The 25,270-nt window shown below is 54.7% G+C and overlaps 1 protein-coding gene across 7 annotated transcripts; it reads right to left on the bottom strand.

Annotated features, from left to right (window-relative positions):
* Nucleotides 1-1,771: 1,771 nt before the first annotated feature.
* Nucleotides 1,772-24,051, bottom strand: MED25 (mediator complex subunit 25). Of its 7 annotated transcripts, none has more exons than XM_054672629.2 (18): nt 23,795-24,051; nt 23,656-23,701; nt 22,793-22,917; nt 13,653-13,751; nt 13,110-13,230; nt 12,226-12,388; nt 11,956-12,086; nt 11,576-11,663; nt 11,287-11,480; nt 10,713-10,841; nt 10,147-10,232; nt 10,010-10,067; nt 9,752-9,859; nt 6,991-7,182; nt 6,541-6,612; nt 6,201-6,419; nt 5,740-5,920; nt 1,772-3,576 (listed from the first exon to the last, which is right to left on the bottom strand). In XM_054672629.2, the coding sequence occupies exons 1-18, from the start codon at nt 24,049-24,051 to the stop codon at nt 3,332-3,334; spliced, it is 2,514 nt and encodes an 837-aa protein (XP_054528604.1). In that variant the 3' UTR covers nt 1,772-3,331. The 7 variants fall into 7 exon arrangements, 6 of the variants coding, with proteins under 6 accessions (XP_054528604.1, XP_016792085.1, XP_016792089.1 ...); XR_010153936.1 differs by lacking the exon at nt 1,772-3,576 and adding an exon at nt 5,177-5,309 and having other exon boundaries at nt 6,541-6,804; XM_054672630.2 differs by lacking the exon at nt 1,772-3,576 and adding an exon at nt 5,177-5,309.
* Nucleotides 24,052-25,270: the final 1,219 nt, after the last annotated feature.

The following is a 25,270-nucleotide window of genomic DNA, read 5'->3' as shown; positions in this document are numbered from 1 at the left end:
TATTCCTTATGAGAATCCTCTGGGGTAGTCACTATTTGACATATGGAGAAAGTGAGGCTCAGAGACGTGCAGGGACCTGCCCGAGGTCACAGAGCTAATCAGCGCAGAATCTTGGGATTAAATCCTGCTGTTCTAGGGTTTTCACTATTTCTTGCCTTAGGAGAACCTTGTATTCAGGGAAAAACTTTCCCAAAAGATTTGCTCTGTTGGTGTTGGCTGGTTCTAAGGGGCATGTGAAGTTCTTAGGCCTTATCGTCACCTGATCTATGAAATGGGGAGGTGAGTCCCATGTGCCTAGATCTGGCCTCACTCCTTGGGCCTCCTTTTTGGTGTTTTTTTGTGTGTGTGTGGTTTTTTTTTTTTTTTTTTTGAGATGGAGTTTTGCTCTTATTGCCCAGGATGGAGTGTAATGGCGCGATCTCGGCTCACTGCAACCTCTGCCTCCCGAGTTCAAGTGATTCTCCTGCCTCAGCCTCCCAAGTAGCTGGGATTACAGGCATGTGCCACCATGGCCAGCTAATTTTGTATTTTTAGTAAAGACAGAGTTTCACCATATTGGTCAGGCTAGTCTCCAACTCCCAACCTCAGGTGATCTGCCCGCCTCAGCCTCCCAAAGTGCTGGGATAACAGGCGTGAGCCACCGCGCCCAGCCTGGGCCTCCTTTTTATTCCACACATTTCAGTGGCCTTTCATTTTAGGAAACTGTTCTAGTGTGTGTAACTCAATACATTTTAAAAGTTAATTTTTTTTTTAAACGCCAAGATGGTGAGAAAATATGTTAGTGTTTTGCGTACCTTGAAACAAATACATTCTTAACACCCCTTTTGAGGTGTCCTTTTTCTCCTAATTCCTCTTTGGAGCTGGTGGGTGGGCATTTTCTTTCACCCCTAACAGGTCTGCTACTATTAATAAGCAAGCCCCGGTTCACTCCTGTAAACCGTGTGATTAGGCCACGACAGTCCCTCTGGTTCCTCTAATTTGAGTGTTAAGGTCAAGAGGGCGCCACTGGCGTGAGATGGCCAAACTGGCGACTGGAAACCTTTCCTTTTAACCAATTTGTTTCTGATCCAAACCTGCGTTTCCCTTGCCGGGGGACATGGCCACCCTGGTGGAAACACTGAAGGCTGCTTCCTGCTCCTCTCAGCGGCTTCTGACAGAGTCGATTGCTCCCTCCTCAAAAACACTCAGCTTCCAGAACGCCACACTTGCCTGGTTCTCCTGTCTTCTGGCTCCCTGCCCAACCCTTACGCGTGGCTCTTTCTCAGGGTTCTGTCCTTGTTCTCGAGTCTTCTCCTTCTTCCAGAGGTCGCAAAATGGCGGCCTGGCGGCCTCATTAGACCCACAGGCAGATTTTGTTTGGTCCTCACAGTGTTTTTGTTTTCAATTTGAATGCCGTTAGGCGGGGCAAGCACTCTCCAAGTTCGCCACAGTCCCCATCATTCCCTGTTGTCTTACACCCGTCCGCTTCACACATTTTCATCACCTGCCTGGTCCCTGAAGCCATCTGAGTTTTCAAAAACCCCTGCTACACAGGCTGCCTGGGAAATCACCCACTTGCACTTCTTCGCTGTCACCAGTGCCTCCTGCTCCACGCTCACATTCCTGAGGATCGCCTAGAGAGCTTGCTCACACGACTCCCAGACCCCCGCCCTCCCCCCGCTGGATCCAACAGTTCCAGGGCAGGGATCGGAAACTCACATGCCTACAGGGGCCAGGCGGGTCACATAAATGAGTGAACTAGCCAGGTATAAGAAAAGTCGACGGCCAGAAATATCATCAAATCGGATCTTTACTCAACTATGGTGAATGCATGGAACATAATACAAACATGGATGTTACTGGAGTTTATATTTTTAAATTCAAAATTGAAAAAATACAAATTGAAAAATAGAAATATTTAATTATTAAAATTTTCTCTTTCATAATTCTTTTTGCGCCTTTGAGTTGAAGCCAAAAGGCTGGCGTCTTCCCTTCCACACCGAGATGTCAGTGTCAGGCCTCGGGTGGCACGGTGGGGACGGGCAGTTTAGAATTCAGCCTTGAATCCTTCAACTGGGAACGATGTTTAATTTGATTCAGGTTCGTAACGGAAAACAGCTGTTCACAAGCGTGGGTACTCCCAAACACAGATATTCAGGACAACTACTGGAGATAGTTGTAGAATCTCACCATCTTCACACAGACTTGTATTTAGGAACCAGCGCCGTATTGCACTGTAGTTCAATTACTATTTATGGTCTGCATTCACACAAGAAACATTTGCCAACAAAGGCAAACTGGACAGTGTCTGTTCCTTCTCATGAGTCTGGATTCCGAGAGCCTTTGGGGGAATTTGGTCTTCAACCCCAGGACGTAGGTGAATACAGTCCGGGCCACCTCTTTCATTTCTGAAAGCCGACTGCAGCACAGGAAAGAGTAAAGGTTTTTTTTCCTTGCCGTTGGATTCCCCAGGACCAAGCATACACCATCATACATTCAAGTAGCTGTTTGTGGACATCCTTGCGGAGAAATATTCAGTGTTCAGAACTGTCATAACCTTGACCAGAAGTCTTTGACTAACCTTCTCAGGGGAACCCACTGTGGCTTTTGCCTGATTTAAAATGAACCAAGTTGGTTAACTTGAACAGTTCAGATTTCTTCCACAACCAAGTCACAGAGCTTCTGTGAAATCTCTCAGGTCAAGTCACCATCAACTCACTCGTGACTGAAGTCCAGGAGCAGAAGTGTCAAGAGCATTGCGGTGTGTTCTGTTCAGTTGCTCAGAACAAGTCAACTCCTGATGATGGATGCAACGACCCAACTTCCGTGTCCTTGCCAAATGCTGTCGCCTTGGATCAAGGTGTCCTGCCAAGTCCCCCTGTCATGACGCTGTCTGTAGTTGTGCTTCGGAACTCTGGCCAGTCTATGTGAAACTTTTCTCTCAATATACAAAAAAAATTAGTCCTTTCCCAGTGTTGGGCCTGCCTTGGCACCATGCCACAGACTTCTTCGGTCACATCAAGATTCTTAACACCACAAATAAATAAAGCTAACTGGGTAGTAATAGTTTATGAGCAGCGAAAGAAAAGGCCACAATCAATTTGACTCTTTCAAGCAACTGGACTTGTAAATCCCCCGAGTTATCTCCAACTCACTGTGCAACGCAAATGCCCGTTAGACTTAAATAACGGTCTCAACAGTCATGTGTTTCTGTGCAGGACACGTCACTCTGCTCCTTTATAAACTCGCCATCTGCTGTAGCTCTGAATGCCCAGGTCATCCTTCTCATGTGATTCCGGAACGGCGTACCACTGCCGCGCCACTTCTGTTAATTCGCTTTTCCAAACAAACCCTATTGACATTTGAGTCCCTTTTTCAGTTCGTTGAGGATGGCATCTCGAGTCTGTTCTGTGTACTGGTCGTAGCTCTTACTATGCTTTGATTCATAGTGGCGTTTCAGGTTGTATTCTTTCAACACAGACACGATTTGTTTGCATATTAAACACATAGGCATGCTCTTCACTTCCACAAAGAAATAGGCTCGCTCCCATTTTTCTCGAAACACGCGGCCCTCTCCTTCTCTCTTTCGTTTTGCCGCTTGTGATAGAGACATGGGTACAAGAAAGATTTCACTTTCCTCTGAATGCTACCACAGAACAACCACAGTGCAAACCCCGTGACAAAGGCAGTGACTCTCTGCCTCATGGGGAAGCCAAGAGGGAGTGGTGGGGACTGTGGCGAACCGGAGAGCACACGCCCCATGGAGAGGGGCAGCTCCAGCCCGTTGTTGCCAGGCAGAAGGGCGGGCCCAGGGGTGCCAATTCTTCTGACTTGTCAAAAGAAGCCAAGACTGCAGATTTTGTGTGTGTGCGTGTGTGTGTGTCAATTAACCTGATTTTTACAACTAACTCGTAAGAAAAAAATGCCACATATGCTAACACAGGGAAGGCCAAACAAAACTCATCCGCACGATGGCCCATAGGCCACCAGATTGCAATCTCTCTCCTGGGGTGGGGCCCATGAATCTGTACGTTAACCAGCATGCAAAATGATGTGGATGCTGGTGGTCCAGGCATGGACCGCGCTCTCAGCAACACTGGTCCAGAGTCCGACAACAGACAACTCACTCGCCACCTCCAGGAGAGACCACCCTGCGCTCCAAGCCTGTCTGGATCCCCCTGCCCTCGGGACGTCTCTGAGGACATCCTTCAGGTCCCTCACCTTGCCACGTCCCAAACCTGTTCCCTGCTGGGTATTCTATCCTGGGGACAGACCCACCATCTTCCCCATCCACAGCCCTGGGAGGTCAGTCTCTGACGTGGACCCAGGGACTGCCCTCTCTCCATGTGCGATCTTGCCTGCTTCTGTGGCTTGAACTGCCAAACATACACTGTCCCCTAAGGACACGTCCTGAGCTCCCAACATGGCACCTGTCACCTGGATGTCCCTTGGACCACTTGCACTTACTACCAGCTCCTTCTCCCAGGAGCCCCACCACCTACCATCATGTAGGCCTGGCCCCCGGGAGCCAACCTCTACCCCAGCCCCCGACACCCCCACCACCCAGCCTCACCCTTCCTGGCCTCCTGTCTGGCCTCATCACGCTCTACAGCTGAGAGGGGTCTTTCTGACATCCAGAGCTGGCCTAGGCCCGCCCCACTGCTCAAAGCCTCCTGGTTCTCCTGTGTCCCCAGGACAAACCATGGGCTGCTCAGTTTGGAATCCGAGCTCCTCAAACTCTGCACTTGCCCATCTCTCTAGCTCCCTACATGCTCATGCTCCAAAAGCATCCATCAACTTGCTCCTCTCAATGTCTCAGGCTCCCTCCTGCCTTTGAGTATTCAAAGTTTCTGTTGTCCTCTGCACCCAGATCACCCCTCACCTCCTTCCCTCCCAGCCTGACGGCTGATTTTCTTTCAAGACTCTGAGGAGCTGGGGCTGGGTCAGATGCCTCTTCCAGGCTCCCATGGTGCCCCTGCCACCTCCATGAGAGCTTGAGTCCTGAGCGCTGCCTGCCTGTCCCTGCATCTCCCACGAATCAGGTTGCACCAGACTGCCTGTGACTCACCACGGAGGCCCCAGCGTCATTCACCCAGGGCCCCAGGGCTGTCTGCTGAAGTGAGAACGAGGACAGAGATGCCCCCTGGGGTTTCCTCCTGCCCAGTCCTGAGGGATGTCAGTGACGGGAGCCGGGGCGTGTGTTAAAAAGGAACTTTATTGGGTGTTGGGGATTCAGATGAGATCCATGAGGATGTCGTCCTCCATGACGCTGGGCTGCAGGCCCGGCTGGGGGACCGGGCCCCGGGGACCCCCGCTCAGCAGCATCTGACCTGAGGGGCAGTGGGGAAGGGACTGCATCTCCCAGTAGGCCCTTGGGCCCAGAGGCACTAAGTTTTCTAGGCAGCCCTTGGGGGACCCAACAGAAGCACCTTCTGGCCCCATCTAGTTACAAATATGCTGTCTCCCATGAGCCTTTGGGAGCCCTTCTCCAAAACTACTTCTCTGGCCCTAAGACCACATTTCCCAGCAATCCCAGGAGCACACACAGGAGGATCATGGGAAACGCTCTTAACCCACTAGGTCCTTGGACCCACGGGCTGTACTTTCCCGGAGCCCTCAGAGCTCCGCAAAGGCCATGGGGGAACCCTCATTCTTGGATCCTATGTCTTTACTTCCCAGGAGCACTCGGTCTTGGTGCTCTAGCCCAGGAGCTGCTGGGACACTCAGTCCAGACCTCTGCCCTCCCCCGGGTCCCCTTACCTGGCAGTGGAGCCCGCGGGGGAAGTTGTGCGGGCCAGGACTGGGCAGGTGGTGGATGCAGGAGTGGGGGCCCCAACTGGGGCTGCCCCAGGCCCTGGTGCGGCGGAGGCAGCAGCGCAGGAGCCCCTGGTGGCTGGAGGTGGTGGAGGGAGGCCTGGGGTGGGGGCACCCCAGTCTGCGGCTGGGAGAACACAGAGAGTGGCTCAGAGGCTCCTGGTAGAGACTCCCCACCTCTCAACACAGACACTGCTCAGAGATGGAATCAGCTAGTGGTGAGGGGAAGTTTTTCTTCAAAGGTGGGGGATGGACAGAGAGGAGGCGGTCTGCCTTCTGCCTAAAGCCCTGGGCGGGTCTCCATTCACACCCACTGACCACAGTCAACCTCCCTCCTCCCAGACAACAGGACCAGAACCACCAGGGCCAGGATCTGGAACTCTCGCTACCCCACCCCCACATCTCACCGGTGGTGGGTTGAGGAGGAGGCTTCGCAGCTGGGGGTTGGCCCCAGGGTTCTGGGGCCGAAGGATGGGTCCAGGAGGGGGTGGGCCAGAAGCTGCTCCAGGAGGGCCTTGGGGGGCACCTGGGGGGGGCTGGGCAGTACCTTGGGGCTGGGGCTGCCCCGTGGCCCCAGAGGCCCCTACGGTACCCTGAGGCTGGGGCTGCGGTGGGCGGAGCTGGAGCTGGTGGGAAGAGACACAGGGGTGAAGGAGATGGGCAGGGCCTCATGCCCCTTCTGCAGGCACAGAGCGCAGCCTTGGGGCCTCCCCAACCCAGCCCCGACCCCGCCAGCCCTGTCCTCACCAGATTCTGTGAGGGCCTTGCTTGGTCCTCCAGAATGGGCCCCAGCCCTGGGGGTGCCTGCTGTCCCCCCATCTGCACGGGGAGAGAGGGGCAGGTCAGTAACTAAGGGTGGTGGCATCCTGAATCTGAGGCGGGAGGGCCTGTGCCCTGAGGGGAACTAGTAAGGAGATGGGGACATTCTCTTTGGGGGTGAGTGGTCTGGGAGGGATGCCGTACACTCCAAGGTCTCCAGGAGGAAGCTGTGTCAGGGCTTTGATGTGGATGCTGAAAAAGGAGAGAGACTGCAAGAAAATCTGAGTGGGACTTAGCTTGGAGGCACCACGTATTGGGAGAAGGGTGGGCATCTTGGTCCTGGAGACCCCAGGGGGCCATGTGGGGCTTGGGCAACTGAGCTGTGGGGCCCGGGCAGGAGGGGGTCGGAGTGCTGGTTTGGGGACTGTCAACACTCACTCCTCGCTGCTGCTGCTCCAGCTTCTGCTGCTGGACCTGCTTGTGGTTGGTGATGACCTGCCGGATGCCGTTGACGAAGCCGCTCTGGTCGTAGGGAATGAGGCCCATGAAGATCTTCTTCTTGGACGAGTACAGGAGCATGAGCACACGCACCTCACAGGGCGCCGTGTGGGGGAAGTGCACGCAGCCCGCCTGGGTGGACAACAGCTCTTCAGAACCATTCATGCCCTGAAAGAGGCAGCCCTGACCCCCTCCCCATTCCAGAAGGTTCTAGAGGCCCCACAGGCAAGGGGAGGTGAGGTTTCTGCTATAGAAGGTTAAGGAGAACAGGTGTGCTGTGGGTTGCTCTGGAGACAGAAACTGAGGCGCTCAGGGCAAGCTAGGGTTCCGGCTGCCCACTGAGAGGGAAAGCGGAGAGAAAGCGCTGGAGCCCAGCTCTTCAACCTTCGGCCACCACCTGCTCCTCATGGGCCCAGTTTCTTGGGCATAAAATGCCACGGCGGCCTCCTCAGAGGGCGGCTGAGGGTCACGGCCGGGAGAGCGGCCTAGATGCACAGCGTGGTACCCACAGGCCTGTGATCAACGGTGGGTCGGACCCCGGATATCCAAGAGATCCTCCGGCCCTCAGCACCGGCCAGTGTACACCACGGGGAGTGCTCCCACATCACAGGGTCGCTGTGACTATGCGATGTCTGATCCACAGCAAGAGCCCTGCCTGAGGCTCAGCCCACAGGAAGCACCCAGGAAACATCACAGGTCATCAGGGGGGTAACACATGGAGCATTCAGGGCAGGGGCTCCTGAGGGAGGCGAGGCTAACCTTGGCCAAGTGAGTTGACTTCTCTGAGCCTCGGTTTCCTGCCTGAGACAGACCCTGCTAGCTGCCTATTCCATATCCAAGTGTCCTCCTCCCCTGCATTCCCAATGCTGTCTGGGGCTGTAACATGTCCCAGCCCCAGACAGTCACGGATACCTGCTCCCAGCAGCCTCCCATCAACTAGGGGCTGCCCAGTGGCCTAGGTCCGGGCTAGGAGGTGAAAGGAATGCCTGCTCTGGAATCTGAGAAAGTTTCTGCTGTCTTGAAGAAAGGGAAACACACAGCCCCCTTCCCCTCCTTCATGAAAGCACACAGGATGCGTGGAGCCATGAGAGCTACCTTGTGACTATAAAGGAGAGGCCAAGAGAACCACAGGGCCCTGTCCCTGATGTCACAGACCTATGAAACCAATCCCAATAGCTGGCCCCCTCTAGATGTCCTGTCCTGTGCAAAATATAAATGCCTGCTCCTACAACGCCTGCCCTCTCAGAACCCAGCTGCCACAGTGTGGCCACGTGGACAGGCCACGTGCAGACACTGGGATGGCCGGTCCTAGCCAAGCCCCAGCCAACAGCCAGGGCTGTGTGAGGAGCTGTTTTGAACATCCAGCCCAGTAAAGCTTTCAGATGACCAGAGTCTCAGCTGCCATCTGATGGCAACCCCGTGAGAATCACCAAGCGAGATGGCCCACTGAGCCCAGGTGACCCACAGAATCATAAGAGAAAATTTTTTCCGAGTGCCCCCAATTATCTGTGTGTTTGGGAAACTACGTGATTTGCAGCCGGAAGTACTAACTCTCAGGAATGCCTTCTTCACAAGGTTCTGTGAGGGTCTCGTGAGGTGATCCCCCTAAGGTCCTCTTTCCTGCAGGAGAGCCTGGTGCACGGAAGTAACTGATCTGCTCCTTCCCCGAGTTACAAAGTGTGAACTGTGACTCCCAGAAAGCTATGCTGAGGCTGGGCACGGTGGTTCACACCAGTAATCCTAGCACTTTGGGAGGCTGAGGCAGGCAGATCACTTGAGGTCAGAAGTTCGAGACCAACCTGGCCAACATGGTGAAACCCTGTCTCTACTAAAAAATACAGAAATTAGCTGGGCATAGTGGCACATGCCTGTAATCCCAGCTACTTGGGAGGCTGAGGCAGGAGAATCGCTTGAACCCAGGAGACAGAAGTTGCTGTGAGCCAAGATTGCACCACTGCACTCCAGCCTGGCTGACAACAGTGAAACTGTCTCAAAAAACAAAACCAGAAAGCTAAGCTGAGGGTCCAGTCCCCAGCACCTGTGAAGGTGACTCTATCTGGAAAGAGGGTCTTTGCAATTGTAGTAAGATGAGGTCAGGAAAATGGGGCCTAATCCAAAATTACTGATGTCCTTATAAGCACAGGAACACAAAGGTACAGAGAGAATGCCATGTGGAGACACACACAGAGGGAAGACAGCTGCGGGATGGAGGAAGACCCTGGAGCGATGCCACCTGAAGCCTGGGGTTACCGGCCGGAAGAGGCAACGAAGAGGCCTTCCCTCCAGCCTCTAGAGAGAGCGTGGCCCTGCCGACACCCTGACCTTGGGCTTCTGGCCTCCAGAACTGGGATAGAACACGTTTCTGTTGTTTTAAGCCCCTCTGCTTGTGGTAATGTGTTACCACAGCCACAGGAAACGAACACATCCCATAAAGCCATGCCAGAATCAACAGCTTCCTCCTAACTGATCCTGTCACATCCAGCTCACATTTTTAATGTGGAATATCCCTCAATCTGGTGCATACGATGATTATAATAAAAGTCACGGCTCTAGAAGAAAGGTGAGGAACCTAAGGGCATGAAGTGCACCCAACCATCAAAAACGGCTTCCGTGGGCCCAGGCACTCTGGGATTCCCGTCAAAGGTCAGCAGAAAGCAGGACAAGAGTCAATACCCCTCGGCCCCCCATGCCCTGGACTCACGAAGCCGTTGCCCATGATGCGGTAGAGGCCTTTGAGAGACTCCAGGTCCTTGTTGGTGAAATGGAACTGGACCATCCTTGAGTTCCGGAACAAAGGGCCCAGGGTGGTCTGCGGGAGACACAGAAGTCGGCTGGCATGCTGGTGTGGGCAAGTGAGGCGGGGACACGAGGCAGGGAGTGGGGGTGGGGCAGGGAACAGGAAAGAGACAGCAGGGTGAGGACTGCCCGGCAGCAGGGCTGGCCCTCCACCGCCACTCACCAGCAGCTGCTGGGGGATGAGCTGCATGATCAGCTTCTGGGGCCACTGCTCCGTCTTCCTGGGGGGTGATGCCAGGAGAGGTGTGAGGAGGGGGCCAGCCCCAGCCCCACCGCACCCCGCCCCTGACTGTCACCTACAGGTTCTCGCCATGATTCACGTAGACCTGGCAGGGCAGTGACCGCGTCAGCTTGGTGTTGGCATCCACTGAGGCAGGTTTGGGTTTCTGAGGGGGAAAAAAGAGCATGTCACAGTAAAAAGGGCCATAAGCCTCAGTCCCCTTGAGCCCTCATGTCCTACCCTGGTAGCCCCAAAGCTCAGGATGTTCCCCAGTTTAAGTCCCATGAGCCCCAGGCCCCTCCTCCAGACCAGCAAGCCTTCAATTCCTCAAATGTTAGTTACAGCTACGTGCCCGGCCCCTAAATCCCACCATCCACTGTGCCCCAGATGATACATCGCCTGGGCTCTTCTCTGGGCCCCAAATCCTGGGCTTTTCTGGGTTCTTTGCATGGAGACTCTCCTCTGTACCGCAAGTCCCACCGCTCCATGGGGCTCCTGGCCTCGCCCCGCATCCCACGGGTCCAGCGCAACGAATGCCTCCAAACCCAGCACTGCAGACCCCACGCATCTGGCCCCATGAGTCCTACATGCCGAGCCCCACGGCCCCAGGAGTCCGAAGTGCCCAGTGGACCCTCAGGCCCCTCACCTCTTGCCACTCCAGGACCCCGCTCCAGGCCAGAAGCTTATTGGAGACTGACTGCTGCCCACCGAGGGCTGGGGCTCCCAGCTGGGCTGGGGAAGGGCCGCTCACCCCTCCTGGGGCCACAGTGCCTGCCTGCCAGAGGGGAGGAAGGAGGGCCATGAGAATGGGGAAGGACAGGAGCCTCCAGGGGCCATCCTGTGAGGGCAAACCAGGAAGGAGGAAAGGTCCCTTCTTCTGCCCCTCCATCCCCAGAACAGCACTTGGCCAGCCCCAGGACCCCAAATGCTTGGACCTGGCAGGATTCGAGGACTCGTAAGCTGTGCGATGCCCTGGACTCCCAGACCCAGGGATTCCTTGGGTTTCTCGGAACAGCCCTGACCCTCCTGGAGCCATGAGCCTCCCCACTCTGTCCCCAGACCCTCATCTCAGGCATCTGCAGCACACACACCACGAGCCCCCAAAGCCCCAGAACCACCAGAGCCACATTCCCCTGGAAGGCAAATGACTCATCCTCTAACTGTCCTAGCTGTGGACAGCAGGAGGAAGAAGCAGGGGCAGGAGGCGTGCAGGCACCTACCATGGACGGTGCCCCGGGCTGTGCCGTGGGAGCCAGGCCGGAGCCAGGGGCCACGGTGGAGACCAGACTGGGCTGGGAAGCAGGTGGTGGCTTGGGGGCGCCAGGGGGTCCTGGGGGTAGTTGGGGAGCTGGGGCCTGGCTGAAGGGGGGACCCACTCCGGGAGCAGCTTGTTGGAGAGGGGTGATGGGCGAGACTGTGGGAGAGACCAAGGGAAGAAGTGGGGAACAAGTGTGTGGAGAGAGGCCTGCCTGGCCCCTGCCCACCCTTCATCCTCACTCCAGGACTCACAGCGAGGGCCCAGCCCAGCCTTCTGGTTCTTGGCAGCCTCCACTGCATTCTGCGCAGCCACCTGAGCTGCACTCAGGTTCCCAGGAACCTGTGGGTAGAAGGGAAGAAGGGAAGGGACTGGTGAGGACCATGGCCCCCCAGTCCTGGTATCCCACGAGGTCACACCACCCATGGCCCCATGAGGCACCAGCTGGGATAGCTTAGCTCACAACACCCATCACACAGCACATGAGCTTCCATGGCCCCAGGAGTCCCACCTTCCCAATGTCCCATGGGACTCCCATCATCCCACAAGCTCCAACATGCAACTAGATCTCTCCCCAGGGGCCAGGGCTCCAGCAAGTCCCCAGAAGCATGTCCCTTCCCGGAAATATCCATACCTGGTACTGCGGGGGGACGGGGGGCAGAGGCTGCTGGGGAGCTGCTGAGAGAGTGGCACCTGAGGGTGTGGCGGGAGGCAGGGGGACTGGCTGCTTTGACTGGAGGGGGCCTGGGGCTGAGCCACCCCCAACTGAGAGCAGGAGGGATGGCCAACCCCAGAGAGAAGGGATTCAAGATGCAGAGAGAGGAGAGAAATCCAAAATCCAAGTCAGAGGGAGCTGGGGAAACACGTCGAGCCCCCATCCCCGCGCACGGTGCCCAGGCCTCACCAGGCAGCACGAGTCCCCGAACCAGCACCATGTGCCTCGGGTCCTGGCTCACATCTGTCGGAGGCTGCAGCGGCTCCAGCAAGGCCGGAGGGGCTGCCTTCTCAAACAGAAGCCGAAGCGCAGGCAGCTTCCGGGGAGACACGATGGAGAAGTGGATCCCCCGCTGTAGGAGACGGGCCGAGCAGTCATGACGGGCCCCCTCCATAGGGGTGTTGGGGCCAGCCCCCAACCTACCACAACTGCTGTGTGGCTGGACGGCACCAGCCCTACAACCACAATTCCCACTGGGCTTTGAGGCAGGAGACCCTGAAACCAGGTATCACCTGCCCCGGGAGACTCTGGGTTCTAGTTTTGTCAGTAAGACTAAGTGGGCCAGGTGTGGAGGCTCACATCTGTAATCCCAGGATTTTGTGAGACCGAGTCAGGCAGATCACGTGAGGCCAGGAGTTTGAGAGCAGCCTGGCCAACATGGTGAAACCTCATCTCTACTAAAGATATAAAAATCAGCTGGGCGTGGTGGCGGGCATCTATAATCCCAGCTACTCGGGAGGCTGAAACACGAGAATTGCTTGAACCCTGGAGGCAGAGGCTGCAGTGGGCCAAGATCACACCACTGCACTCCAGCCTGGGTAACAGAGCCAGACTGTTTCAAAAAGAGAGTAAGCAAAGCTGGTCACCAGTCTGTGACTGAGTCCAGGCCCCCAGTGTCTCCCCCCTCAGACCCAAGAGTCCAGGCCCCCAGTGCCTCCTCCCTCAGACCCAGGAGTCCAGGCCCTCAGTGCCTCCTCCCTCAGACCCAGGAGTCCAGGCCTTCAGTGCCTCCTGCCTCAGACCCAAGACTCCGGGCCCCCAGACCCTCGTCCCTCAGACCCTGGAGTCCTCACCTCCCCAATCTGCTGCACAAGATTCTCAGTTGTGCATCCAGAGTACGTGGTGCTCTCAACAGCAGGCAACAAGTATGGGGGTGAGTTGCAGATGAGGAGGCAGACCCGGTGCGTCTGGCCACTACCAGGAATGAGAGAAGACATGGAGCCAGCAGCAATAGAGGCCCTGAGAAGGAACCCAGACCCAGCACCAGCGGAGACGCACATATTCCGCCTCACATGGAATCAGAAGCAACGCCCCTACTTTACAGCTGAGAACACTGAGGCTCCAAGAGGTTCTGGGATGTCCTCTACGTCACCCAGCAGGCAGGGCAGGCAGGAGTGACACCCAGAGTTGGCACTCCTTCCTGACGGGGATGCTGAGACCGGGCACTGGCCAGGCGTCCCCCAAGGACACACCTGCAGCCTCCTGGCTCAGCGTGCTTGGGGACACAGAGCCCATGCCCTACAGGGTGAGGCTGGAGGTAGAGCCACTCGACGGGCAAAGTGGTTCCAGGCCAGGCAGAGAGAGACTGGCCCGGCCTGGGTGGAGGGGGCACTCACATCTGCTCGCGCATCTTCTTGAAGTCATCAAACAGCTGCAAGGCTGTGCTGAGTCCTTCCGCGATGAGGCTGCAGCTCTCACCACCCCCGCCCATGAACCTGCAGGGGCAGAGCGGTCAGCCCCCAGGGTTGCCATCATCCCCATCCCCAGGCTATGCTTGAAGAGCCTGCTCCCATGCTGTCCCCCACTCTATCCTGGGCTATGCACCTTGGGATGACGGGGACACTGCTGAGTTCCCTACCCAATCCCTGGTGCTAGCACAGCACCAGTCCCAGACAGGACAGGGGACATTTGCTGTGTTTTTTTTTTTTTTTTTGAGATGGAGTCTCGCTCTGTCGCCCAGGCTGGAATGCAGTGGCATAATCTCAGTTCACTGCAAGCTCCGCTTCCCGGGTTCATGCCATTCTCCTGCCTCAGTCTCCCGAGTAGCTGGGACTACAGGTGCCTGCCACCACACCTGGCTAATTTTTTGTATTTTTAGTAGAGACGGGATTTCACCATGTTAGCCAGGATGGTCTCCATCTCCTGACCTCATGATCCACTTGCCTCAGCCTCCCAAAGTGCTGGGATTACAGGCGTGAGCCACTACACCCGGCCGACATTTGTTGTCTTTAATCATGAGGACTGGGAGGGAATGGGAAAGGGCTGGGGACCCCAAGCCTAGGATCCTGTGCTGACTCCAACCCTGGAGTGACTGACTCCATGCCCAGCCTCCTGCTGTCCCCTCCCCTCTCTGGGCTGTCTGCTCCAAATCAGTCCTGGCCCCACTTCACCTTCCCAGCCAGAGACGGGGGCCTCCTCTGTCCTCCTAGTCTTATGGGTTCAAGTGTGCCCCCCTCAAAAAGACAGGTTGAGGTCCTAAGCCCCAGTACCTCAGAAGGTGACCTAATTTGTAAAGATCTTTACACAGGTAATCGAGTTAAATTGCGGGTCCTAATCCACTATGGCTGGTGTCTGTGAAAAGGAGAAACGTGGACACGGACACACACACAGAGGGAAGACACAAGGACACAGAGAGACACAGGGAGAGGCCATGTGAGGACGGGTGATGCAGCCTCAGCAGGCGCCAGGAAAGGCAGAAGGGCCCTTCCCCTGTAAGGTTTCAGAGACGGCCTGCCCCTACCACCTGGATTTTGGACTTCCAGCCTCCAGAACCCTGAGACATCAATTTCCATTCTTCTGGCCAGTTTCTCATACTTTGCTACGGCAGCCTGGGAAACTAACACACACAGACTCTCGTTTCTCCTCCGCCTGATCTGCAGTCGCGTCGCAGCGTCCGTCCCACATGGGTTGTGGCCCGGGGATGGCCTCTCCTCAAGGGCAGCTGTGGTTGCCACCATTCTTCCGGTCACGTGGTCGAGAGAGGCTGACCTTTGCTGCAGGGGGACGTGTGTGGAGACCAAGCACCCCTCTGAGGGTCTTGAGGGCCCTGTCCCCCTGAAGTGTGGTCTCTGATCCTACCTCTCCCACAGGCGGGGATGGGGTCTGAGTCCTCTCTTACCCCCAGGCTTGCCCACCACAGCGGGGCACATGTGAGGCCTCAGGAAATGTAGGCTAAGTGAATGAACGTCTACAGGCCCAACCGTGTCCATCAAGACTGGAACCAACCCAGGCCCTCGGCCCGGCATCGGCCCAGCATCCGAGGCCTCCGAGTCCTGCACCCTGTCCATCTCTCCTGCTCCATGCCCGCACCTATAGGTCCTCTCAACTGACGAAGCCCAGACATCCAGGTCTCTCCATGTGCTGGAACACACCCATTCCGGCCCGGATGGAATCCAGCTAAACTACGACACCCATCCTGGTGTGCCCTCCTATAGGAAGCCTTCCCTACATGCCACCTAATTTTAGGGCCTGCCCTTAGTCACATCATAGATCACCTGATACTGCAGCTGTCAAGCTTCTCTCCGCACCCTGTGCAGCCCTCCATGAGAGACACCAAGGCGTCTGACCCCAGGTCACACAAGGCCTAGGAACCATCTGCTGAGTACTCAGTGCACTGGTGGCCTGGCAGGGCCATGCAGCGGGGCTCTCCGCTTCCTGCCTGAGTTCTCGCACTGATTTCCTTCCAGTCCCACTCGGCCCGGCCAGTGAGCACACTGAGCCCCTGAGCCTTCTTCCCGCTCTCAGGGCACTCGGGCGCTGCTCCCAACCCACCACACACTTCCCAGCCCTCCTCTTCCTAGCCATCAAAACAGCTTTTGTTTTTGAGACGGAATCTCGCTCTGTCTCCCAGGCTGGAGGGCAGAGGCACATCTCCGCTCACTGCAAGCTCCGCCTCCCGGATTCACCCCATTCTCCTGCCTCAGCCTCCCTCGTAGCTGGGACCACAGGCGCCCGCCACCACGCCCGGCTAATTTTTTGTATTTTTTTAGTAGAGACGGGGTTTCACGGTGTTATCTGGGATGATCTCGAACTCCTGACCTTATGATCCACCCGCCTCGGCCTCCCAAAGTGCTGGGATTACAGGCGTGAGCCACTGTGCCCGGCATCAAGACAGCTTTGCACACAGAAACTTCAACTGTGTGCAAAGAGTTGGGGTGAACCAACTCTGGACCCAGCTGTTCTGCTACAGGTGAAATTAAGCCAATGTTTTCCTGGGCCTTTCTGGGACTCGAGCCAAAACCACCCTGGCTGGGGATGGGGGGATGGGGGAATGGGGGAATGGGGAGCTAGTGCTTCATGCATATGGGGTATCCCCTTTGGGGTGATAAAATGTTTTCTTTTTGAGATGGAGTTTCGCTCTTGTTGCCCAGGCTGGAGTGCAATGGCAAGATCTCAGCTCACCACTACCTTCGACTTCTGGGTTCAAGTGATTCTCCTGCCTCAGCCTCCTGAGTAGCTGGGATTACAGGCATGCGGCACCACGCCCAGCTAATTTTGTATTTTTAGTAGAGACAGGGTTTCTCCATGTTGGTCGGGCTGGTCTCGAACTCCCGACCTCAGGTGATCCACCTCCTCACCCTCCCAAAGTGCTGGAATTACAGGCATGACCCTATAAAACATTTGGAAGTGACTGGGTGCAATGGCTTATGCCTGTAATCCCAGCACTTTGGGAGGCCGAGGTGGACGGATCACTTGAGGTCAGGAGTTCAAGACCAACCTGGCCAAAGTGAAACCCTGTCTCTACTAAAAATACAAAAACCAGCCAGACATGGTGGTGGGTACGTGTAATCCCAGCTACTCGGGAGGCTGAGGCAGGAGAATCACTTGAACCTCGGGGGCAGAGGTTGTAGTGAGCTGAGATCATGCCACTGCACTCCAGCCTGGGAGAGAGAGAGACTCCATCTCAAACAAAACAAAACAAAACAAAACAAAACAAAACAAAACCCTTATGAGGAAAAGTGTGATAAACTAACCAGTTTGAGATGCTAAAACTTGCGTTTCTCTTATTGAACACTAAGTACAAGTCATCTGCTACAAGCTCAAAGGGCGACATGTAATAAACATTTTGTCAAAGAAATGTGGAAAACTTGAACAGAAGAAGCACTATGGCTGGCTGCAAAATATGGCTAAAATATCATCAAGTTTATGATAAATTCCAAATAAATCCCTTGATATGGCAGACACAAAATAAAAATAAAAGCCCCCTAGGTGACACAAGTGGGCTCTGACTTGGTGTTCCCAAGTCCTCTAACTTACTCCCATTTGTTCTACCCAGTATCATTCCCCGGGGTCTCTGCTGCCCGCTTTCATCGGCTAACAGGTGCCTGGAGCCCCAGGAGGTCAAAACGAGTGAATGTTAACAGCATCCGGCCATGAACAAGGGCTCCCTACACACGGCCTGTCACCCAGGCAAACTAGCTCCATGAGGGCCAGGACCTTGCCTATCTCATGCCCACTAACTCCTTGGTGCCCAGGACGATTTGTTCCACAAACATTTGTTGAATTAATGAGTGAACATATGAATGAACAACTGAGTTGTCATAATGTTATGGGAAAGACACTGGGTCTATTTTCCTTCCATCTCTTTTTTTTTTTTTTTTCCCAAGACAGGGTCTCGCTCTTTCACCCAGGCTGGAGTGCGGTGGCACAATCTCGGCTCACTGCAACCTCTGCCTCCCAGTCTCAGTTGATCCTCCTACCTCAGCCTCCTGAGTAGCTGGGACTACAGGTGTGCACCACCATGCCTGGTTAATTTTTTCTATTTATTTGTTGTTTTTGTATTACATACTAATTCATTTATTCAGCCAGTCTCCTGAAGCCCCGTGGGTGCCAAGCCCCAGCTGGAAGCAAATGGCAGAAGCACCCAGGGACCTGGACATTCACAGTCCAGAGGTGTGGGGGCTGTGACAGGTCATGGAGGCAGAGGAGGAAGCATCTGGCTGCAAGAATCGGGAAGGTTTCCCAGGGTATAAGACACCTGAGCTGGGTCTGGAAGGCTATGCAGTGTCTTCCAGGGTAGTTAGTATTAAATGCATTCTGGACATTCATTCTACAGAATTTACACGAGGCCTCCTGTGTACCAGGCCCTGTGCTGGCTGCCAGGCACTTGAGGAGCATCAGACTTGGACCTGGGCCTCAAGAAGTCTCCATTTAACATCACTCAAGACTGTCTTACCGGTCTCTCCCAGTGGTCTCAAATGGAATACATTTTGCGCCCCCTTCCCAGAGGATATTTTATAATGCTTGGAGACATTTTTGGTTGTCACACCTTTGGGAGGGGGCTACCGGCATCTAGTGAGTAGAGGCCAAGGATGATGTTAAACATCCTACAATACCCAGGACGGCCCCCACTACAAGGAATGACTGTGTCCACAGTGTCACTAGGGCCAAGGATGAGAAACCCTGCTCTGTGTTACCTATGAATTCCAGCTACCACGAAGGGGAAGCTTCTGTGTCACCTTTTCACTGTACGTCCTGCACCCAGCACTTGCACGCACATACTGGAACAAAGCAGATACTCAACAAACACCTGCTGCAGAAGCGTACAGAGGTAACGGCAGCTACGAACAGGTGTTGTTTAATGAACCTTGACTGCAGACCAGGCCCTAAGCGACACACAGCATGCAACTTAGCTCCTGTGATCTTCTAACAACACGGAGATACACGCGACCATTATCCATTTGCAAACCAGGAGAGTGAGGCATAAAATCCTAGGAAACACTTACACGGCACTTAATACATGCCAGGTACTGTATTAAACATCATCAACTAACTTAATTCTCCAAACATCCCTGTGAGGTTGCGGTACCCAGCCCCCAATACAGCACCCAGCAATCCAGCCTCTTGCTATTTACACACTGGGTAGTCTCCTCCTACACTGAACGGGATAGGCTTATACTGCACACCAAATGCAGTATGGCAGAAGTGGACTTGGCACCGCAGCTCAGGCCTGTAATCTCAGCACTCCAGCACTTAGGGAGGTCAAGGCAGGAGGATCGCTTGAGGCCAGGAGTTCAAGACCAGTCTGAGCAACACAGCAAGACCTCATCTCTACAAGAATTAAAATAAAGAAATCAGCCATGCATGGTGGTGCCCACCTGCAGTCCTAGGTACTCAGGAGGCTGAGGTGGGAGGATCACTTGAGCCCGAGAGGTTGAGGCTGCAGCAAGCTATGATCCCACCACTGCACTCCAATCTGGGCAACAGAGCAAGACCCTGTCTCGGGTTAAAAAACAGAATGTAGGCCAGGCGCGGTGGCTCACGCCTGTAATCCCAGCACTTTGGGAGGCCGAGGCGGGTGGATCACAAGGTCAGGAGACCGAGACCATCCCGGCTAACACAGTGAAACCCTGTCTCTACTAAAAATACAAAAAATTAGCTGGGTGTGGTGGCGGGCACCTGTAGTCCCAGCTACTCAGGAGGCTGAGGCAGGAGAATGGCGTGAACTCGGGAGGCGGAGCTTGCAGTGAGCCGAGATCGCACCACTGCACTTCAGCCTGGACAACAGAGCGAGACTCTGTCTCAAAAAAAAAAAAAAAAAAAAAAAGAATGTAACAGAAATAATGACATGACGTGTAACTTCCAAGACTTGATTATAAAGAGCCTAGTGGGGCCTCTGGGTGCAGCATCTCATGCCTCTAATCCCAGCACTTAGGGACATTGAAGTGGAGGATCACTTGAGACCAGGAGTTCAAAACCAGCCTGGGCAACATTGCAGGACCTTGTCTCCACAAACAAAACAATTATTTTTTGAGACAGGGTCTCAGTCAGTCAGTCACCCAAGCTGGAGCGCAGTGGTGCGATCTCTCCACCTCCTGGGTTGAAGTGATTCTCCTGCCTCAGCCTCCTGAGTAGCTAGGATTACAGGCACATGCCACCACACCTGGTTAATTTTTGTATGGTTTTTTTTTTTTTTTTGAGACAGAGTCTTGCTCTGTCGCCCAGGCTGGAGTGCAGTGGTGCGATCTTGGCTCACTGCAAACTCCGCCTCCTGGGTTCATGCCATTCTCCTGCCTCAGCCTCCCGAGTAGCTGGGACTACAGGTGCCTGCCACTGCACCCGGTTAATTTTTTGTATTTTTTGTAGAGACGGGGTTTCACCATGTTGGCCAGGCTGGTCTCGAACTCCTGACCTCAGGTGATCCGCCCGCCTTGGCCTCCCAAAGTGCTGGGATTACAGGGATGAGCCACCGCGCCCGGCCACTACAAAATTTTTTTTTTTTTTTTTTTTTTTTTTTTTTGAGACAGAATTTCACTCTTGTTGCCCAGGCTGGAGTGCAATGGTGTGATCTCAGCTCACTGCAACCTCCACCTCCCAGGTTCAAGCAATTGTCCTGCCTCAGCCTCCCAAGTAGCTGGGATTACAGGCATGCGCCACCATGCCCAGCTAAGGCCTGTAATCTCAGCACTCCAGCACTTAGGGAGGTCAAGGCAGGACGATTGCTTGTATTTTTAGTAGAGGCGGGGTTTCACCATGTTGGACAGGCTGGTCTCGAACTCCTGACCTCAGGTGATCCACCTGCCCCAGCCTCCCAAAGTGCTGGGATTACAGGCGTGAGCCACCACACCCGACCTACAAAAATATTTTTAAGAAATCAGCCAGGTGTGCTGGCATTTGGCTACCGTCCCTGCTACTCCAGCTACTCGGGAAGCTGAGATGGGAGGATCGCTTGAGCTTGAGCCCAGGAGGTCGAGGCTGCAGTGAGCCGTGACTGAGCCACTGCACTCCAGCCTGCGTGACAGAGTGAGACCCTTCCTCAAAAACAAGAGAGGCCTGGGCTTCCTCTTTGCTCTCTCTGTTGGGTCCCTCAATCTGAGGAATGCCAGTCGCCATGTTAGACAGTCAAGCAGCCCCGTGGAGAGGTCTTGTGGCCAATAGCCACAGACTCGCCACCTTGGGAACGGATTCCCCACCACCAGTCAAACCCCGGGATGGCTGCAATCCTGCCGACCTCCTGACTATTGCCTTGTGAGACCCTCAGCCCAACCATCCAGCCAAGCCACTCTTGTGTCCTTGACTCACAGAAACTGTGTTAGATAATAAATGTTTGCAGTATGCAGCCATTATTTGGTGGTAATCTGTTATACAGCTAAGAATAAGTAATACAATGAAATACTAATACAAGTACTATCCACATCCCCACTTCACAGGTGAGATACTAGGCACAGAGGGGACACAGACTCCTGGGTCTGAGAGTTAGTTCTGTGCTGGAAGAGCCAGGATTTAACCCGTCTGCCTGACTCCAGACTCTACAATGTCAACTATCAAAATCCGATCCAGCGCCAGACGTGGTGGTGAGGCAGGAAATTAAAGAAAAAAAAATTAAAAAGAGAAATAAGTTCTACTGTATTAGGCTGACTTGTCTGAGAGGCAGCAATGGGCACAGCCCAGACCCAGGAAAAGTCTTGATAATATTATCTAAAGTGCTCTTGGAGACTCTCCCAGCACTCCCTCAACATAGAGAGAAGAAAAAACAAATTTTCCTTTGTTTTATGGAATGAGTTTATAGATTCCTGTTCTCTGTAACTCACGACTTCAAGTATTCTGTTTTATCTAAGAAGTACAGCGAAGGTCATGAGAAGCCTGAGCTGCCTGGGCACCACAGTGAAGGTTATGGGATAAGCCCGTGCCTAGGCTAACCTAGATAACGGACATCTGGGTTGCATAGCAACGGTTACGTGCAATCCTGAGTTATAAACCTATTACAACAATTTGATTAACTGTTTTTGTCCTGCCTCTGTATCCCTGCTGTCACGCCACTGTAAGCTTGCTTCAAGCTAGCCCACCCCCTTTTGTGAAGTGTGTATAAAAGTCAAGTGCTATCTTTGTTCTGGGCCATCTTTGGACTGAGTCCGCTTGGGCCTGAGTGCACTCAATGAAAGATTCTCCTGCTTTAACCTGAGGGCTCTCTCCTGTCGTCCTGAATCCCGCAACAGTGGCTCACCCCTATAATCCCAGCACTTTGGGAGGCTGAGGCAGGCAGATCACATGAGGTCAGGAGTTTGAGACCAGCCTGGCCAACACAGTGAAACCGTCTCTACTAAAAATACAAAAAAAAAAAAAATTAGCTGGGCATAGTGGCGTGTGCCTGTAATCCCAGCTACTTGGGAGGCTGAGGCAGAAGAATCACTTCAACCCAGGAGGTACAGGTTGCAGTGAGCCACGACTGTGCCACTGCACTACAAGCCTGGGAGACAGAGCAAGACACTGTTTCAAAGAAAAAAAACAATTCTGACCCAAGCCACAGAGGGATCTATCCTGGCTCTGACCCATCCCCCTGCACTGAGGCTACAATGTACCCATCTGGAAAAGGAGGACAGGGGTAGATGGAAAAAGAGAGGACAGAAAGGGGACAATCACACAGGGAGTACAAGGTGGCTGCTGGAGCTCAGCCAGGCCTCCCTGAATGGGAAGGTTTTTCCTACTTCTAAACTGATGGCAACATTGCTGAGCACACAGAAGCCACCACAAAAGTGACTTCTGACAAAAACACAATCACCCTCAAAGTCCTTTCAATCGCTTAATGTATGGGATGTTTCCTGCAGCTCAAACCCAAGCCATCACTTATTCACAGCCCCTCGCAGGGACCCCAACCACCCCAAGCCATCACTTATTCACAGCCCCTCACGGGGACACCAACCACCCCAAGCCATTCCTCATGCACGGCCCCTTACAGGGACCCCAACCACCCAAGCCATCACTCATTCACGGCCCCCCACAGGGCCCCCCAACCCACCCCAAGTGGGGGAAAGCTCACTTAATGCCATCGAGCCAGGTGACAAACTCATAGGCGCTGCTGGTGGGAGCGTGACATTGTACGTAGGACTCGGGAGCGCAGTCCACTGTGTTGAACACCACGAGGCTGTACTGGGTCCCCCCATACTGGGAGGGGAGGACAGAAAACTTTTATCTGGGACCTCAATTCCCTTTTCCCTTAGAGAAGGAATCAGGGCTCCCAGCTTCCTGTTCCTCCAGAACCAGGAACTCCTCAGCTTCCTCCTTCCTCAGACCCAGGAATCTCGGCCCCAGCCCCTCCTCCCTCAGACCCAGGAGCCCAGGCCCCCGGCCCCTCCTCCCTCAGACCCAGGAGCCCAGGCCCCCGGCCCCTCCTCCCTCAGACCCAGGAGCCCAGGCCCCCGGCCCCTCCTCCCTCAGACCCAGGAGCCCAGGCCCCAGCCCCTCCTCCCTCAGACCCAGGAGCCCAGGCCCCAGCACCTCCTCCCTCAGACCCAGGAGTCCAGGCCTCAGCTCCTCCTCTCTCAGACCCAGCAGTCCAGACGCCCAGCCCCTCCTCCCTCAGACCCAGGGGTCTGGGCCCCCAGCTCCCTCCTCCCTCGGACCCAGGAATCTGGGCCCCAGCGCCTCCACCCTCAGACCCAGGAGTCCAGGCCCCCAGGCCCTCCTCCCTCAGAACAAGGAGTCCAGACCCCCAGTCCCTCCTCCCTTAGACCCAGGAGTCCAGACCCCCAGCCCCTCCTCCCTCAAACTCAGGAGTCCAGGCCCAGCCCTTTCTCCCTCCCTCAGACCCAGGAGTCCAGGCCCCCAGCCCCTCCTCCCTCAGACCCAGGAGTCCAGGCCCCCGGCCCCTCCTCCCTCAGGCCCAGGAGTCCCTAGACTCACGTCTCCCCCGAAGTCCGTCTCAGCAGGAGGACCACCATTAAAATACCTGTGAGGGTAGGAAGTGAAAGGTCGGAGTCAGGCAAGAAACTGCGAAACTGAAGTGGGAGGGCGGGGTTAGAGTCGCGGAAACAGCACTCACTCGATGGCCGGGAGCAGGTAGTGCTTGCGGAGCCCCTCGAAGTAGGGTCCCAGGTTGGCCGTACCCTCAATCACAAACACCACGTCGGCCACCACGCTCCCGGCGCGGGCCGGGCCCTCGGACCCGGGGACCATACCCCGTGCGGTACCCGCCACCGCCACTGCCGCCGCAGCCGACGCCGCGGAATGAGCGGAAATGCGCCTGCGCCGCGCGCGCGCCCGCGTCGGGCGGTTTAGGGCTGCTGGGAATGCTGCCATGTTTGTGCGGGGCACGCGCTGAAGCCTCGTTCTAGCTCAATCCTCCTTCGCCCCCAGCGCGTGGAAGACTCAGAAAGGGCATAGTTAGCCCTTCTAGGGGCCTAGATGGGTTAGACGGAATTATTGTCAAGAGCTAAATAGAGAGCGGCTCAGTCAGCCGCCATCTTTGAGCGGGGCGTCCAGGTCCGCCTCTTGTCTCAAAGGGAGGGGCAGGAGACCTGGTTGCTATGCAACGCGTACGCTGCCCTTGTTTTCGTTTTTGTGTTTTGTTTTTTGTTTGTTTTTTCGAAACGGGAGTCTCGCCCTGTTGCCCAGGCTGGAGTGCAGTGGCGCGATCTCGGCTCACTACAACCTCCGCTTCCCGGGTTCAGGCGATTCTCCTGCCTCAGCCTCCCGAGTAGCTGGGATTACAGGTGCCCGCAACCACGCCCCGCTAATTTTTGTATTTTTAGTAGAGAAAGAGTTTCACCATGTGGGCCAGGCTGTTCTCGAACTCCTGACCTCAAGTGATTCGCCCGCCTTGGCTTCCCAAAGTGCTGAGATTACAGGCGTGAGCCACCGCGCCGGACCCGCTGCCCTTGTTTTCTAACCGTTAGATTAAGTTTCTGGTTCTGTTCTTTCGGGCGTGGGGACTAGGGGAGGGACGCGAGAAGGATCCAATCACATCGGCGGAAACGAGGTTACTAGGCGACGCTTTAAGGTCGTCCTCAACTTGGAAGGGAGGGCAGTTGTTTTCCCCCCGAAAAGAAGCCGAACACCAAACCAAGTGCGGGTTGCTAAGCAACACCTGAGCGTTGTTTTCTGGGAGAGGAGCCAGAAACTGGCTTAGAACATAAATACATTCCAGGTGGATTAAAAATGTAAGTGCAACAAATGAAACCCGAAAACTATCTGAAGGGAAAAAATCTTAATGACTGCCATGGAGTTTCTTAGCACTACAGCAAAGTTAGAAAACGTAGTCTTTATTAATTTTTCCCAAAAGACTGTATAAACCAAGTTGAAAAATATACGGCCAACTGGGAAAATCTTTCTAGCGTGTTTGTTGACAGAAATGTGCTACGCAAATAAATCTTACTGATGAATAACAATATAGAAAAATAGAAACACTTCATTACTATTATCTTTTAATTTTAATTTTTATTTTTTGAGGCAGGGTCTCTTTCTGTTGTGCAGGTTGAAGTGCAGTGGCCCAATCTTGGCTCACGGCAGCCTCTACTCG

This window comes from Pan troglodytes, chromosome 20, assembly GCF_028858775.2.
Source record: "Pan troglodytes isolate AG18354 chromosome 20, NHGRI_mPanTro3-v2.0_pri, whole genome shotgun sequence".
NCBI classification, from domain to species: Eukaryota; Metazoa; Chordata; class Mammalia; order Primates; family Hominidae; genus Pan; species Pan troglodytes.
Note: the sequence above shows the minus strand (reverse complement) of the source record. Positions and strands in the feature narration are given on the sequence as shown.

What these genes read in the sequence shown, in the direction of transcription:
- MED25 (XM_054672629.2), bottom strand. Translation starts at nt 24,051, where the DNA reads ATGGCAGCATTCCCAGCAGCCCTAAACCGCCCGACGCGGGCGCGCGCG. An exon ending in TCGGGGACTCGTGCTGCCTG is followed by an intron (nt 12,087 to 12,225) that starts GTGAGGCCTGGG and finishes TCCTGCTCTCAG; the next exon opens with TTGGGGGTGGCTCAGCCCCA. An exon ending in CCCGCGGGCTCCACTGCCAG is followed by an intron (nt 3,577 to 5,739) that starts GTAAGGGGACCC and finishes CTCTATCACAAG; the next exon opens with CGGCAAAACGAAAGAGAGAA.